General features: G+C 39.3%; 1 protein-coding gene across 5 annotated transcripts in view; it reads left to right on the top strand.

Annotated features, from left to right (window-relative positions):
* STK32B (serine/threonine kinase 32B) overlaps positions 1-13,144 on the top strand; it is a 178,374-nt gene extending 165,230 nt beyond the window's left edge. For 4 of the 5 annotated variants that reach the window (XM_040064468.2, XM_040064465.2, XM_040064463.2 and 1 more), the window contains exon 12: positions 11,967-13,142. In XM_040064468.2, the coding sequence (XP_039920402.1) occupies positions 11,967-12,105 (139 nt within the window). In that variant the 3' untranslated portion in view covers positions 12,106-13,142. Of the gene's footprint in view, positions 1-11,966 lie in introns of all 5 variants that reach the window. The other variant, XM_040064467.2, reaches the window with a different exon arrangement.
* The last annotated feature ends 2,027 nt before the right edge of the window (positions 13,145-15,171 follow it).

Here is a 15,171-nt window from a genome sequence, read left to right as displayed (position 1 = left end):
GAGCAATGGCAACTGAAAAGACAGAAACAGGATAAATAATGTGTCCTGAAACTTATTGAGAAGATGACTAAGCAATGATTATTCACTCTTTGTGGTAACCCAAGGTCACAAAGTTATCAGGCTGCAGGTTCATAAGAAAACAAGCCATGGTTTTTTGTGAAATGCAGCAAGTTGCTTAGTGGTGATTTGGCTGTTAAACATACAAAAAGATTCAGAAGAGGATTAGAAAAATTAATGGGAAAAAAAAATCCATCAAGGTCCTTGAGATGTGTGGCCTCTGATGCAGTCAGTGGTTCAGAAAACCTAGAAATGTCAGAAGTGAGAGGAATACGCCACAGCAGACATTTGTCTCCATTCAGCTTATTCTTTGACAGTATGCGCTAGTGTCTGAAAGGGGCCACTATGAGAGAGGGGAATCTCTGTGTTGTGGAATTGCTGGGTATGTGCATTTATGGCTTCCCACAACTTACAAGGTTTCCATTTTCATATAGTCTTCACCATAGCACAAGGGTTGAACAGTAAAACATACATATATACAAGCACACATATATTGCATTTATGCAAGCATGTATCTGTGTGTATACATATATATATATACACACACACACACTTTTGGAAATAGGAATTAGGTCAGTTACTCTCTCTTAAGAGATTTAAGTAAGATTCAGACTGTCCACTGCTGTGTTCCAGGACATACCTCCCATCTTCCAGAAAGACCTCCCACGTGGAGGTAATTTTCCTGAGTCCCACTTGGGGCTTAATATGTGCTCCTGTTGTGGGTGCACCTCCTTGACTAACCTATGGTGTACAGGAAAGTGGTTTCTGGGGATCCCTGTGTTAGGCACCACCTTTCCCACACATTGTGCAGGGAGGTTTGGTAATTAACTGAAGGCTGCAAATTATGCTGTGCAATCACAAGTATGGCTCAGTCTCCTTTTGCGGGGTTCCGCCCTACAGGGAATGAAAGAGCTGCACAGTTGATCAGACTTCTTGTAGAGCTAAGTTTTGGTCTGGGGCAGAGAAATCTTGCACAAGGGATAGGTGGAGAGTGATGAGCTTGCAGAGAGGTGAGTGCAGGCTGTGGTTGTTTCCTGGCAACTCACAGTGTTTAATTCCTGGAAGTCTGGTGCTGTGAGAAGGGTAGGGCTGAACCTGCCTACTCCCAGATTCATGTGCCAGCTTGAGAATGTTTACTGTTAGGTCAAATAATTAGCCAGTCTGATTTTAGTGGTGTGTTGACTGTGTCTGGTTGCCAGGTGCCCACCAAAGTCACTCTATCAGGGCCCTCCTCAACTGGGCAGGGGAAAGAAGATACAACAAAAGGCTCATGGGCTGAGCAAAGGACAGGGAGAGAGAGATTACTCACCAGTTACTGTCATGGACAAAACAGGCTCAGCTTGGGGAAGGTTAATTTAATTTATTTCCAATAACTAAAAGACCAGGTGTCTTGGTTTGGAAAGACAGGTGTCTGCCAGGGAAAGATGGACCTCCCCTTGGAATGGAGAAGGTAACCTCCCTACAAATTATTATAATTTTGCAATTATTAGGGGCTTTCAGGCAAAGATACAGGAATAGGAATAACATTTTTTTACTAGGAATATTAAAAATACAAATGTATAATAATAATAAAAAAAGAAAGCAAGCAAACAAAAATCCTAGAAACCCTGACAGAGTCAGAAATACAACCTGAAGCCCTGTTGGTTAGGGTGTTGGAAGCAGTCCAAATAAATCCTCCTGGAGTAACGGATGTGGTTCTTTTGGAGTCAAGATGATTCTGTAGAAAGGGTCCAGTGGTGGTGAGATGGGTCTGGTCTTCCTCTGGGAAATCCAGTGGAAAACAGACTACCTTTTTGTTTCTGACTCTCAGTTTTTATCTAGATAGGAATGGTTGGCTTCTCCCACACAGGGTAGAGCATCTCAAAATGAGATTATGTAATTGTATCAATCATTGTGTGAGCCTTAATGGCCCATTAACAGAAGATATCCCCCTGGAGGGAGGATGGGCTGTGGAACAGTGCTCCATCTGGTTTTAACAGCTGGCCCATTAACAGAAGGCACCCTCCTCCACCCCCCAGAGTTATGAGGAATGGGTTATACTAGAGATAAAGAAAACATTTCCCCAACCAGTTTCAACAGATGGAAAATAGAATACATATTTTTGGTTACATATTGCAAACCAAGACACCAGGACAGTAAGAAATAAACCCCAAATCTTAAACCCATCTTCCCTCCAGCCTTCCCTTCTTCCTGGGCTGAACTTCACTCTGAAAACCTCTACCTCCTCCGTGAAAGGGACACATAGGAATAGGGAATGCAGTCAGTTTACTACATGCTGTCTCTGCTGCTGCTTCCTCCTCACACTCTTCCCCTGCTCCAATGTGACTTTCCTCACACAGACTGCATTTCTTCATGAACAGCTACAGAGCTCGACATCCATGTGATCTAACCGTCTGCAGGTAGCTGAACAAGAGAGTGAGCCTACATCCTGCAGGACACACACCAAAGGCAGGCTAGGAAATTAATGTCTTTTTTGAAAATGATGGTTGGCCCACACTGCTGAGATATATCCTTATTTGTGGATAAGTCTCTATAGTCTTAAAATTGGATTTTGGCCAACTAGATTTTTTTTTTCCCCTGTCATCCCAAAAGGTCTAAAACATAGTACATTATTGGGAAACTTCACGGCTGCTTTCCTGTTCCTTGTAGATGTGAATCTGCAAACATTTAAGACTAGATAAGTTTGTTCACATTTTAAAATGTTGCTGAACAAGACAGGCATTGGTCAGGATGCACCTGGTCTTGAACAGACAATAAGCCACTTCTAAGAGACACCTATTTTACTCACCTAAACCTGGCTTCAATATTAGTGTTAATCAGTTGATTGAGTCACATTTTGTTAAATAACTGCATATCACTTGAAGTCTTCATTTATTTACTTCATGCCTTTACTTATTTTGCTTTATCAAATCCCAGGATAAACCTCAGATCTCAAAACAGTGTAGGTCAGCATACTATAGCACTCAGTACAATTTTACACTTTCCTTCTGCATACCAGTATTTCACATGTCACTCACGCTGTATGTGAACCTGAGCCCACTGGGTTTGATTATAAATTGCTGGTTGATAGAAAATTATATTCACAGACTTTTACTGAGTGTAATTACTCAGCAGGAACCATCAACCTGAATCAATTATCCAAACTCTAAGAATATTTGCCCGAGGATTTTTGGAAAGGGTGGGAGTAAATGCAATGAGGGTCAGTGTAAAAGAAAGCATATGCGCTACATGTGTATGCTGCCCCCAAAATTTTACTTTTCACATTCAGCTGTAATAAAGCATAACTTTTCATCTGAAAATCATTAATTTAAATTTAAATGGAGTTAAAATATAGTTATTTGACTAATTATTTGGTAGTCTACTGAGCTATCAAAACACATACATCACACTGTATTAGGAAAACAGACTTGAGATTTTGACTGTTCCTATCAAAGCTGTTGGTACCAAAAGAGCATGTTTGGGGTCAAAGACAGACTGAGTTAAATAGTGCTAAGACACAGAGCAGCTGTACAACCCTACAGGCTATACACAAGGTTTTTCAGATAAATCTGAAATAGATAGGAATTAGATGACAAAGTATTTTTCAAGATCTAGACCAAGCCATGCAGAAAAGCCACTGCTGGCAGAGCCAAAGCCTGAATATACTACAGGCACGTCTGCATGGATGAACAGGCAATGCCACCCCTGTTCTCATTGGGGATTTCATTACCCAGCTCTTGGCAGAGTTTATCACCACATGCTGTGTTACAGGCTGATGGGACCATTCAATTTCTACACACCTGAACTGTGTGGGTGCAAATTACCTCTAATCCAGAAGTAAATTGGCTCTGCTAAACAGTGCAGTCTGTGGTGAGCTTGTAGAGCCACTAAACAGGATGTTTCTCAAAGAGGGAAGGCATATATGTTTTTCTAGAGGTTTAACAAGCCTGCAAGCCTGTATCCCTTTAAAGTAATATATCTAAAAAATAATTTCTTTAGTTTAAGTTCCTTTAGTACTCAGTGAGGAGAGATTTGTATCTCCCGAGATTGATCTGTGACACATATATTAGATAACTCAGACTTGAAGAAATTAATCTAGGATGGTGACTATTTACCCTGCAGAAAGAGCCTGAACTAATCTTTCAGTTGTCTACATTTAGGTGGCATAAAATCCATCCCACATTTGTGTGCTCAGATAATTTCTAAATGTCAGTTCTGCAGGCACAGGTGCTCTGTGGTCTGACCACCCCCACTGTGTCAGGTAATTAAGGGCATCTCATGCAGCACAAAACATCACTTGTGGGCCAGGTGCATTTGAGTGTATGTCCATAGTCTTGGGAGCAACAGGCCAAGAGCAAGGAAGCCAAAGCTGTAAACATTATCAGGGAGGTACCAAAGATTCACGACATCCACTCTTGGCTAGTGGTTAGGTGGAGGTACTGCTTGGACCCAGGTTTCACAAAACGCACACCTGCTATAACACAGACACTGGGGAGGATTGTGTTCCATTTAAAGCTGCTCTGCATACGTTGGTTGCTACACAAACTCCAGATCAAGGGGAAATTATCTAAGTTTACAGACTGATTTTCCCTTTGGAGCTGCGTGATTTAGTTCTGATGTTGCTGAGTTATGAGTGTTGTCTCTGCTTCCTCAGTTCCTTGATTCTGCCCTCATCTGCCCCAAGCTTCCTCTGGCACAGAGCAAGATTGTGCCTTCCTTATTTACTCAGAAATGTTTGAAAATTCATACACTTTTTAGCGATTTCTGTTTTCCTGAAAAGACTTCTGAGATCACTCTGTGCAGAGAGTGAAGAAAAGAAAAACCCACTATTAACTCTCCCTTGCTTTCTGCTCCTCAGCTAGATAAAAAGAGGGATTTTTAATAAACAAACCAAAAAATACATTAGCTATATACAGCTCTTTTGTCTTTTGAAATAGTTTTAATTAACTATGTAATTACTTAGTTTAATTAATTAGATTTCCGTGGCTGGGATTCTTTTGAATCTTTCCTCATTTTTGAGGTGTTTAACTCTCCTTCCTCCATTTCTACTCCTTCATTTTCTTATCCTGCATTTTCCACCTTCACTGCTGTTTTCTACCTCTTTCTCAAAGGCAGCATACAGGCAATCTTCCATATTGCTCCACTGTTAACGTGGTCCCTGGCATAATTTTTCCCAGGCCAAAATCATTCTTTGAAGCAAATCCCTTCATGTTTCAGGGGTTATCATAGACCAAAGTCTGCCCAACAAGCAGCTGGAATACAACAGCTCTGGTTTGCAGATTAGACATGAGCCATGAGGATGAGAGGCAGTCTGTGCCACTCACTCAACTCCCTGGCATCGATCCCTACCTTGGGAGCGAATGGAGCCGATGTCTAAATTACGGGAATTACATTCCCATGCAGTGCTCGATCTGCTGCCTGTCATGAAAACCCTCCTGGGTACCACTGGGGAATAGGCAGTAGGTGAATAATTTGTCAGATGTTCAGGTTACCAAGTAACTTAAGCAGGATTAACAATTATTTCTGCTATATGTAATGAAATTTGAGCACATCTTTTCAAATGGGAATTTCATCATATTTGGACAAACTTGATTCTGTTCCTTAAGATTTACACTGACCAAAGTTACTATTTTCTTCTTTATGAATGAAAGTATAAATTAAGCAAATTGTTTGGATTTTTTATCAACTCGTGGGCTCTTTTTGTCAACTTTTAAAAAAACAAAGCAAATTAAGAATTTTCAGTCCTTTATGATAAATTTTCTGGCTATTTTGTTTTGAAAAGTAAAAATACTCTTCCCAATATGCTTATTCAGTTAAAAAATAACTTGATTGTGATCCCTTGCTCACTTCTTCCTTCCTTATTTCACCTTTTCACTAAAAAATATAGCTGAATGAAAACCTGGCAGAAGAAAACTTGTGAGGAGAAAAAGGGAGATACAAGAGAAAGAGTGACAGTCATTTGCAATCATAAAACACTGCTAGCTTCTTCCATTTTCACAAAAATAGAACACAGCAAGGAACAATTTATAAGAGAAACCACAAAACATGCAGGTCAAAAATTATTAAGTGAATGCGTATCAAAGTATATCAAAGTCAATTCTTATTCCTGACAGAGGAAAGCAGATGACAAGCCAAGCTGATTATTGCCCCAGAAGTCCTGCTCCGTTTGCAGTATTTCCACAATCATTGCCTGCACTTGATTAATAAAATGATGGCAGAAAAATAATGGCTGGAGTTTTCAAAGTGGAGTGTGAGAAGCACATGATACAGCCCATTATTTTTGAAAAGAAGTGTGTGCCAAGATATCTCTCACTCCATCCTTGGCTATCTTAACAGTTCTGTCCCCTCTTGGCTGCACACGCTGGGTGTCCCCAGCTCTGACAGGATCCCTGTGAGAGATTGCTACTGTCGAGATTTTCTTACTTTATGGAGTCCCTCTACAGAACTATACCACCCTGTAAAAATTATTTGAATGAAAGATTTTCATCATGTTAATATCCAGCAATTTTAGGTATACGGCATAACTTCCAGGTTTCTATTTTCTATGTCTGGGATATAAAAAATAACACCTATCTCTGTCCTTTTCCAGCTTCTTTTAAGTCCTTCACAAAATGTCATTGCTAGATCTTTTCTATTGAGAATGAAAAGTTTCTAGTGCTATGTTATTTGCCAACTAATTCGAAAAGTAGAGGATTTGCACATTAGGATGCATACTGCTTTTTTTAAAATTCCCTTGTGACTTTTGTATCTGTGGCCCAGTAGACAAAACCCATGACATGGTCAGAGACATATATGAAATAGTTCCTTCCTGAGCACAGTCATTCCTCATGACAGAGCAGTCATTTTTTTTCCTCTGATTCTGACATGTTCAGAATTAGCTTTATAGCAAGGCCATCTGCACAAGCCATCAGCATTACTTCTGTGTAGCTGCCAAATCATAGAGCTGAAATGGGTTTCTGACTATTTTCCTGGACTGTCCTCCAGGATTCATGAAGTTCGAAAAGCCAACATAGACATGCCTCATCTGTTCTGATCTCAGTCCCCATCCCTTGTGAAGAATAACTGGGATAAATATTTCACTGATTTATCTATTCCTCAGGACTTAATCCAAGGGATGTAAAAGTTTTCATTAACAGACTTTTTTTCCTACAATAAAACTAGTTTCTAAAATTCTTTTCCCCAGACCAAAAGCAAAAGCATCTGTTTTCTCCAGCAAAGTGAAATATCAAGAAACCAAGGTAAAATGCTAAATCTAGAAACGGCAAAGCAAGCCCACTGCCCACTCTGTTCTGTTTCCTCCACACTCAGGACACTTGATTTGCAACCTTGGTAAACTCACTTGTAGATTTTTCTTAACAAAAAGTCTTTCCTTTAGGATGTGTTGAGTGTGGGAGTCTCAGGGGAGGGGCAGCTCTGCCTGGCTTGATGTCTCTTTTGTCAGAAGGTCTCTTTCATCCTCTCATGGCTGCTGAGAGCAGGCCCACAGTTTGAAACAACTCCTCACATTTCTGAGGCTTCAGTTTCACCCTGACAGCCTGGCAAGACCCACTGAGGAATGCATCAGCTGTACAAAGGTGATACCACGCATGGAGCAAACAGCCAGGAGTGAGAGGCAGTGTAACAGCTCCCACAAATGCAACAACTACATTTTGCAAAGCCTGAAGCCAGTGCTCCGTACTGCTATAGTGGGTTTGGATCTGGAATTTTTCCCCTTCCTCTGAATTCCCTTCTGCTGACCAATATCAGATTCGAGATCCAGCATCAGAAATCAATGCTGCAGGAAGGCTACTATAATATTTGAGTCCTGAGAAAATAAGAACCTTAAAAACCAATTCATGGCTCATACAGGCTCTTTCTCTTTACCAGAAATACTGACAAACCCAAGATTTGACTGGAGGTTCTGTCACTGTTCTTGATGCATTCCTGTAGCGGCTGGTACAGCCTCCTCCTTCCTCGTTGCTGGAGAGGAGTCTGTGCAATGCTCAGTGTCACACACTATCAATATTGCATGGATCAATGGTGAAGGGAAGGAAAACTCTTTGTTGGTTCTGCAGAACCACTCTTAGTTCCCAGAATAATTGCCTCTGAAGCCACTTATGTATTTGTACAGAACTGTCATGGAAAAAATGTAACAGACACTGTTCAAACTCATTTTCATCCTCTTTTCCCTGCAGGCTTTTTTGTTCCATATGACTATATCCACTAGAACCACTTGTTCAGTCTTTCATCCGTAGCTGGCCATTTTATTATTTATTCTTAGCCAACAGCATGCAGCACAGAAACAAGTACCTGCTTCAGATCCACCACAAAGTCTCCATCAATCCATCCATTCTTCCTGGGCCTTTATAAAGTTGTCACAGCCTGTAGCTGCATCAGCTTAAAGGCAAGATAAGTAATTCACTGGAGAGTGGCTTCCTACAAATGATTTATCACACTAGTGTCATTTTTGAACAGAATGGCCCAGACTGCATTTATTTTGCCATGATTATAGGAAACATGTCAAGGTACTCACATTTTTTAAAAGCCGAGAACATCTGACAGAAAAGAGCTCTGGGTTTGACATCAAAGAATCAAGAATCCACCAAAAAGAGAGAAATTTCACCCCTCTAACTGTCCAATATTTTAACTGAAGAGACTATGCACACACATTTCTTTATGTCTTGACCTGAGTCTGCAGTTTTGAGCTAGAGATAAATACAAACCAATTGCCTTATTTTATTTTTTCTGAAACTGCAGTGCTTTGGGAGGAGAAAAATCTTAGCAATTCTGACAGTTATGTTGAATCAGCAACTTTTCATTCTTTGACATTGAACTTATCTTACTACGTAGCCAAAAGACAAACTTCAATATTCTTCTTCTTCTAGAGAACAAAGCTGAGCTGTAAACAATTCCCCGGCGGTACCAAGTTTGCTACTGGCTTTCATTAAATGTTTGTGATTTTCATTCTATTCTGCCATAGTTTTTGCAGTCTTTTTTTTGTTCAATTTTTTATTTTCCATGCTAGCTTTTAGCCAGTGTGTTCTCTTTACTTTTGTATTTTTATATATTCAATAATGCATACATGTATAATTATACATGCAGTGTAATTACATTTTGATTGATTATACATGCCACCTTTTTTCTAGTTATCACAGTCACCAGACTGTAATTCCCTGTTTCGCTCAGGCCTGTGAGACACAGAGCAGTACTTAGAGGCACAAAGGTCTCAGCTTCCATCATTATTGACAGCAGCTGCCTTGACACCTGATGAGAGAAGCTGAGACATAGAAAAGTGCTGCGATTTGTCCAAAGGGTGACAGAAGTGGAAAGAGAATCAGCATCTCCTGGTTCTTAGTCCAGTTTTTCAGCCCCAAGAGTACACTGATAAGCAGGTTTTGGATGCCCACATAACTAAACCCCTAGAGTGAAACCCTTACTGTAATTATAATAACTGAATAAAGTGATTGATAAATTATTAAAGCATTAAATAACAGTTAATTTCTTTACCTTATCATCAGGTTAATAACCTATTGCTTACTTTGATAGTTTGAAATATGCATAGTGAATATAGATACAGAAAACAAAAATGTCTGAAAAGGGAATAAATACAGTGAAGCACTGCTAAAACAATGTATTTCTTCAGCACTTCCAAATCCCCATATTCTGTTTCAATAGCAGACCTGGGAAGTAGGAACTGGATAAAAGAAAATAATGGAAATAAATCAACATTCTTAACCACCTCTGTAGAGAGTGAAAAAATTGAGGCTGGCCACAGGCATCTTTTGAACTCAGGTTGGGCTTTATTTTTATCCTTTTTCCACTGTCCTCCTTACATGCATGCAGCCTTTGTGCCAGTTTGAGAGGTTCTAAAAAACAAAACAACAAAAAAATAAAAATTGGTGTTTTCTTGCTTCATGCTGTTATTGAAAGAATTCTTATTTTCCTTTTAAATTGAGCAGTGCAGTAAATGCCTTCTTTTCCAGGATTTTCCAAACAAAGGAAATATACAATTCCAGGGAGAAAGAATTTGCGTGTCTTAGACCAATGCAACGATGCCACAAATATCTATAGAGACAAAATTTTTCTCATCCCACTATTTAGCAGTTTGCAAGGTTCGCCACCCACACTTTGCAACATGAGTTTCCAAGCACTGCAGTCTTTTCTCTCAATGCCTACAAATACATTAGCCTTGTACCAGTAGCTCAGATCCTGAGATGTTTCAAGTCTCTAGTGGAACTCTACTGCTCTCTGGGTAGTCTCTTGGACCTTTTTTGAAGATCTTGTTAAAAAAACTCAAACCAACAAGCAAACAAAAAAACACCCCAAACCAACAAACAACCAAAGCCATCACATCTACTGTCTTCCATGATGCCAAGACTGTTTGAAGAGTAAGTTACATTCTCCATTCAGCTGTGTAGAAATTATAATTTTCTTAGAGTCCTTGGGTAAAAATCCATTGTTAACATTAATTTAGATGTGAATGGTTCTAAAGCCATTTCACTGATGTTTTAACTGGAGACGATGGACAAATTTCTCATAAGGAAAGAAATCTTCCTAAGCTAATTTGTCATGAACATTGGTGACGATAATTCATTGGCTTTTCAGCTGGGGACTCATATTTTCCGTGTTATCCTCTAATAATTCGCTCATACATTGACCTATAGACTCAATGGTATCCACTGAATTTCTGGTGTGTTTGAAAAAAATTCACCAAAGAGGCTTTGGGCAATTTGTTCCTCCAATTAGTTGTTTTCAGTCTGTCTTACAGCTTTTCATTTAATGTGTCTGCCCTTTTACACAGTGTTCCCATATTTTTTGCTTTAATAGTCTCCTCTATTCATCTGTTTAATAACAGTATTTTCATGTTCGTCACATTCTCTTCTGAGTGCTCAATATAGTGTCTCCATACTGTTTACAACATCTGGAAGTGTTTAAGTCTTTGAAATTGACCCTTTAAATTTGATTTTTGCATGCTTTTCCATTAATGATTATTTTCTAGGAATTCTATATTACTTGCAGAGTTGGGGGTTTCTTGGAATATAGCATATATACCTTTTATAATTGCTGTATCAAAGAGCTCTTCCATAGTGTCTTTGGTGCCTAGTCTTGGTGCCTTTTTCAGGAATACTATTTCCCATTTTGAGAAAAGAAAGTCAGAGAAAAAAATCCTTCAAAATAGTAGCTGCTCATATTTCAAAAAGTAAAATGGTTCCCACCACACAGCTTCCCAATGAATCTTTACATCTTTCCTGAAAATATTTGCACAGTGTTTGGAGGAAGATATATGACAAGAATCACAGTAAAATCACAGAGATTGCTGTTGAGCAGAAATGCTGAGAAGCTCTTTGATTACATGGTTGGTGGGGACTGCAGGTTCCTCCAGAGCTGTTGCTGTTCTCTAGAAAATTATGTCAAAAGAAGATAACTTTTCAGTCTATAAGCATAGGGGTTTGTTGCTGTTGTTCCTTGAAACCACTCATGAGGCTTTGGTAACACGAAATTATAAGAGGAATAATGAAAATATTTTCATTTAATTTTTTTTTTCTCTTTTACTGGTGAAGGTTACTGATAATTTTGTAGGACAACAGAGGGGAGCAGCTGTTGCATGCCCAGCCAGCAGCTCTCATCAGCCTCCAGCTACCTGGAGATTTTACCAAGTTACAGTCTGAGCAGAGGTGCTGAAGCCAGGGAAAGCAGGTTCCTTTGCTGGCTCTTTATGATAGGCTTTAAAGAGAGCAGGATTTGTCCAAGACCTAATTGCACATATTTAGGAGGAATCAATCATCAGTGTTTAGAGGAAATGGCAGCTATAGAGCTCAAGCAGGTGAAATGGTGCAGGAACCAGTTTTATACCCAGGCGTACGTGGCTATCCACAGGGCAGGAGGCAGCTGTCCTTGCGATACAGCTACCTGCACATGACAGCTCTTTCAATGTTTTTAACCTCTGGCAGATTAAGAAGACAGCAGGATCAAAGTGGACAGACTTCCAGCATTGACAGCAGAGCATCTCTTCAGAGCCACGAGAAGCTCCAGGACGGGCGGAACAACAATTTGCTGGGACACGGCTGCACCAGAGGCTGCAGCAGTTAGTGAGCCATGGCCCCGCACACCCGCGCCAGCAGGACAAGGGAAGGTCCTCTCTGCACACTCCTTCTTCTGCACCTCACCCCTCCAGAAGCAGGATCCCTGGCCAAGGACAAACCCACACAGCACACTGGCTGAGATTTTCCACATACAAGCCTGCTCTCCTCTTGACTCTGCCACTGGAAAAATTACCATCAGCAGCAAAATAGAGTTTTTTAAGCAAGGGTGAATTTTGTTTTCAAAATCCTGGAAGAAAACTTGAAACAATTCATTAGGCAGCCTCTCAAAGATTGACACATTCCTGGATATTTGCAAAAGACAATGTACTGGGGTCAGCTTTATCTTGAAGGCTTTAACATTACCCCCAATCTCTCTGTTAATTAAAATGGTCCATTTTGAAATTTTGTGAAACTGCTGGACACAGCTGTTTCTAAGCACCTGCTGTTGAGTTTATAACAGATGTACATGATGTAAATACATTAATGTAGTATCAAATGGGCCAAACACCAACTAATTTCATTTAAATACCATTGAAACTCGTTGAAAAAGTTGCAGTGTGAGTGTATTCACATTGTTCTTTAGCATCATGTGTTCTGCTTTGTAGTAAAAGGTGTGACCCTGGCCAAGTCAAAGTTTTGCTTGTGACTTTAGTGGATGCAGGATCAAACACATTAGTTATGTATGGTAACCATGGCAAAGAAAGACCTTTTTATTTGTAACTATAGGCTGACCGAGCCAGAGTTGAAAAGCAGCCTAGTAAGGAGAGCTAAAAACATTAAGAATTTGCTCAGATCCATAGCTAGGTGTTATAAAATATTAAGAAGTTACATATGTCTCTGTTTTCATGGATCTATTCTGGATGAAACTGTCTTGAATAGAAGAAACCTACTTTAGTCAAAATATTGCTGACATGAAGTCCTTTCATTTTAAACAGCAGCCAAAATTCCAAATATTTATGGTATTTTACAACTTGTACATCCACATTTTGATAATAAATGCATGTTTATTCTGTCCAATTGTGTTTTTGTCTCAAAGGGTTACCACTGGTAAGCAAATTTCATTTCAACTTTTTAGAACAAATAGATTAGGTTTTTGGAAGTGAAAAACATTTTATTTGAAATAATCTATTTTTATTGCATTGCTTCCATTCTATCTTTTACAAAACAAAAGTTCTTTGTAATTGAATCTATTGTAAATTTTCTTTCATGTTATATGTAATTTTGGTCACAACTTTTTCACAAATACAGATTTTTATCACTCCATGAAATGATATGCTGTTCCATATCATCAACAGCAGAGAGTTTACAAATGGACAAAGGTAAAGATTTTATGTCTGTCATGAGAATGACGTTGGTCTACTTGATTCATTTGGTCATAGACTGAAATAACCACAGGATCAAGCAAAGGAGTAAAATTCTTCTGGTCATAGGAGGACAGATTTAATTGCCCAGAATAAACTATTTCCCATCCATACTTTTTTTTTTTTTTTCTTTTTTTCTTTTTTTCTTTTTTCTTGATACCCATTTCCCTTGGGAAAGACCAAAGTAGATAAGATTTTACATTATTTCTGAAAACAGTTATTGTTCTGTTCCAGTCAAAATGCATGGGGACTTTGGACCTTGATCTGGATCTGAAAGAAAATCTTTTATTCATTTGAGTAATCCTACAGAAATTAAAGTTACTCAGTAAATATAATAAATAAATATTTGCAGGATCCATGATGTATCAGATGATATAGACTAGAAACAAGGAATGTTTATAAGGAGAACCAGTAATTCATTGAGATTTTCCATGTAATTTTTCCAACTGGATAAACATGGGGAGAAAAGGCAATTGCACATTTGATTCTTGTCCTGTGATTACAGTTATTTTGGGCAAGAAGAATTCTTCTGGGTGGTTTTGTACATCAACCACATAGGATGCCACCGTGCTAGCACCTTAACCGAGGCTGGGAAGACATTTTTGAAGTAAATGTCCCAACCTTACAACCCTATCACATTTTGGTACATATTTTAGCAACAAAACCAGATGCATTTTGAATTATACATTATATATTATATATTTTGAATACAAGAAGATGTATTCCAAGACAGCACTTATTGCCATCTGCCCAGCCTTGAGCCTGTAGACCAGAGGAACAAGGGAGAGAAAATCTGAGATGAAACTTCCCCAAATGTGCCTCATGTGGATGTCAGGTCAGCAGGGCTTCTCCTGTCCAGCCGCACTACCAGCTAAAGCACACACAGCCCCCAAGAAGTCTGGGTTTATAGCACGAGAAGTGGGTAGAATGAAACATCTACATAGTGCAAGATTATCAGTGACTGCATTAAAAATTGGAGGAGTTTACTGCAGACAGAATTTAAATATCTGCAGGATTCTACCAAATATTTGCATTCTGATCTATCTGTTGCTGGATGTCTTTGCCAGTGCTTTTCTAAACTGATTTTGAGAGGAGTCTGGTTATTCAATAAATTCATCTACTTGAATATATTTGACAGAGAATTGTGCATGAATGCAAGCTCACTCAGACACTTTAATTTCACGCTTGTTGCCACACGATCATTTCTCAAATTATGCTGCTTGCAGAAAAATGAAATCATAGTTCCAATCAGCTTTATCCGTAGTCCATGGCACTTCCACTGACTGCAAGCTGTACCTTATGCTGCATATAATTATCTGTGTCAACTTATTACACAGATCAGTGAATGCCCTCAGCTATACCACGGAGACCCAATATTGAATCAAAGAATCATTGAATGGTTGGGGTTGGAAGAGACATTTAAAGGTCATCTAGTCCAATTCCCCTTCACCTTCAACTAGATCAGGTTGCTCAGAGCCCTATCCAACATGGCCCTGAGTGCTTCTGGGGATAGACCTCCAGGTCTCTGGAACACCTGCATTCTTATTTCATCTTCCCTTTCAACCAACGTAGCTGTAAGGATCTGTCTTGCCATGGGAAGCTCTGATAATTGTGCAGAAAAAACCAAAGAGGGATTATTTTTAACAGAATATGATTTGTGGGGAGAGAACACATACAACAAGAAAAAGTCACAAACCCAGGAGCATACTTGA

Source organism: Hirundo rustica, chromosome 5, assembly GCF_015227805.2.
Source record: "Hirundo rustica isolate bHirRus1 chromosome 5, bHirRus1.pri.v3, whole genome shotgun sequence".
Taxonomy (NCBI): Eukaryota; Metazoa; Chordata; class Aves; order Passeriformes; family Hirundinidae; genus Hirundo; species Hirundo rustica.
This window is presented reverse-complemented; position numbering and strand designations above follow the sequence as displayed.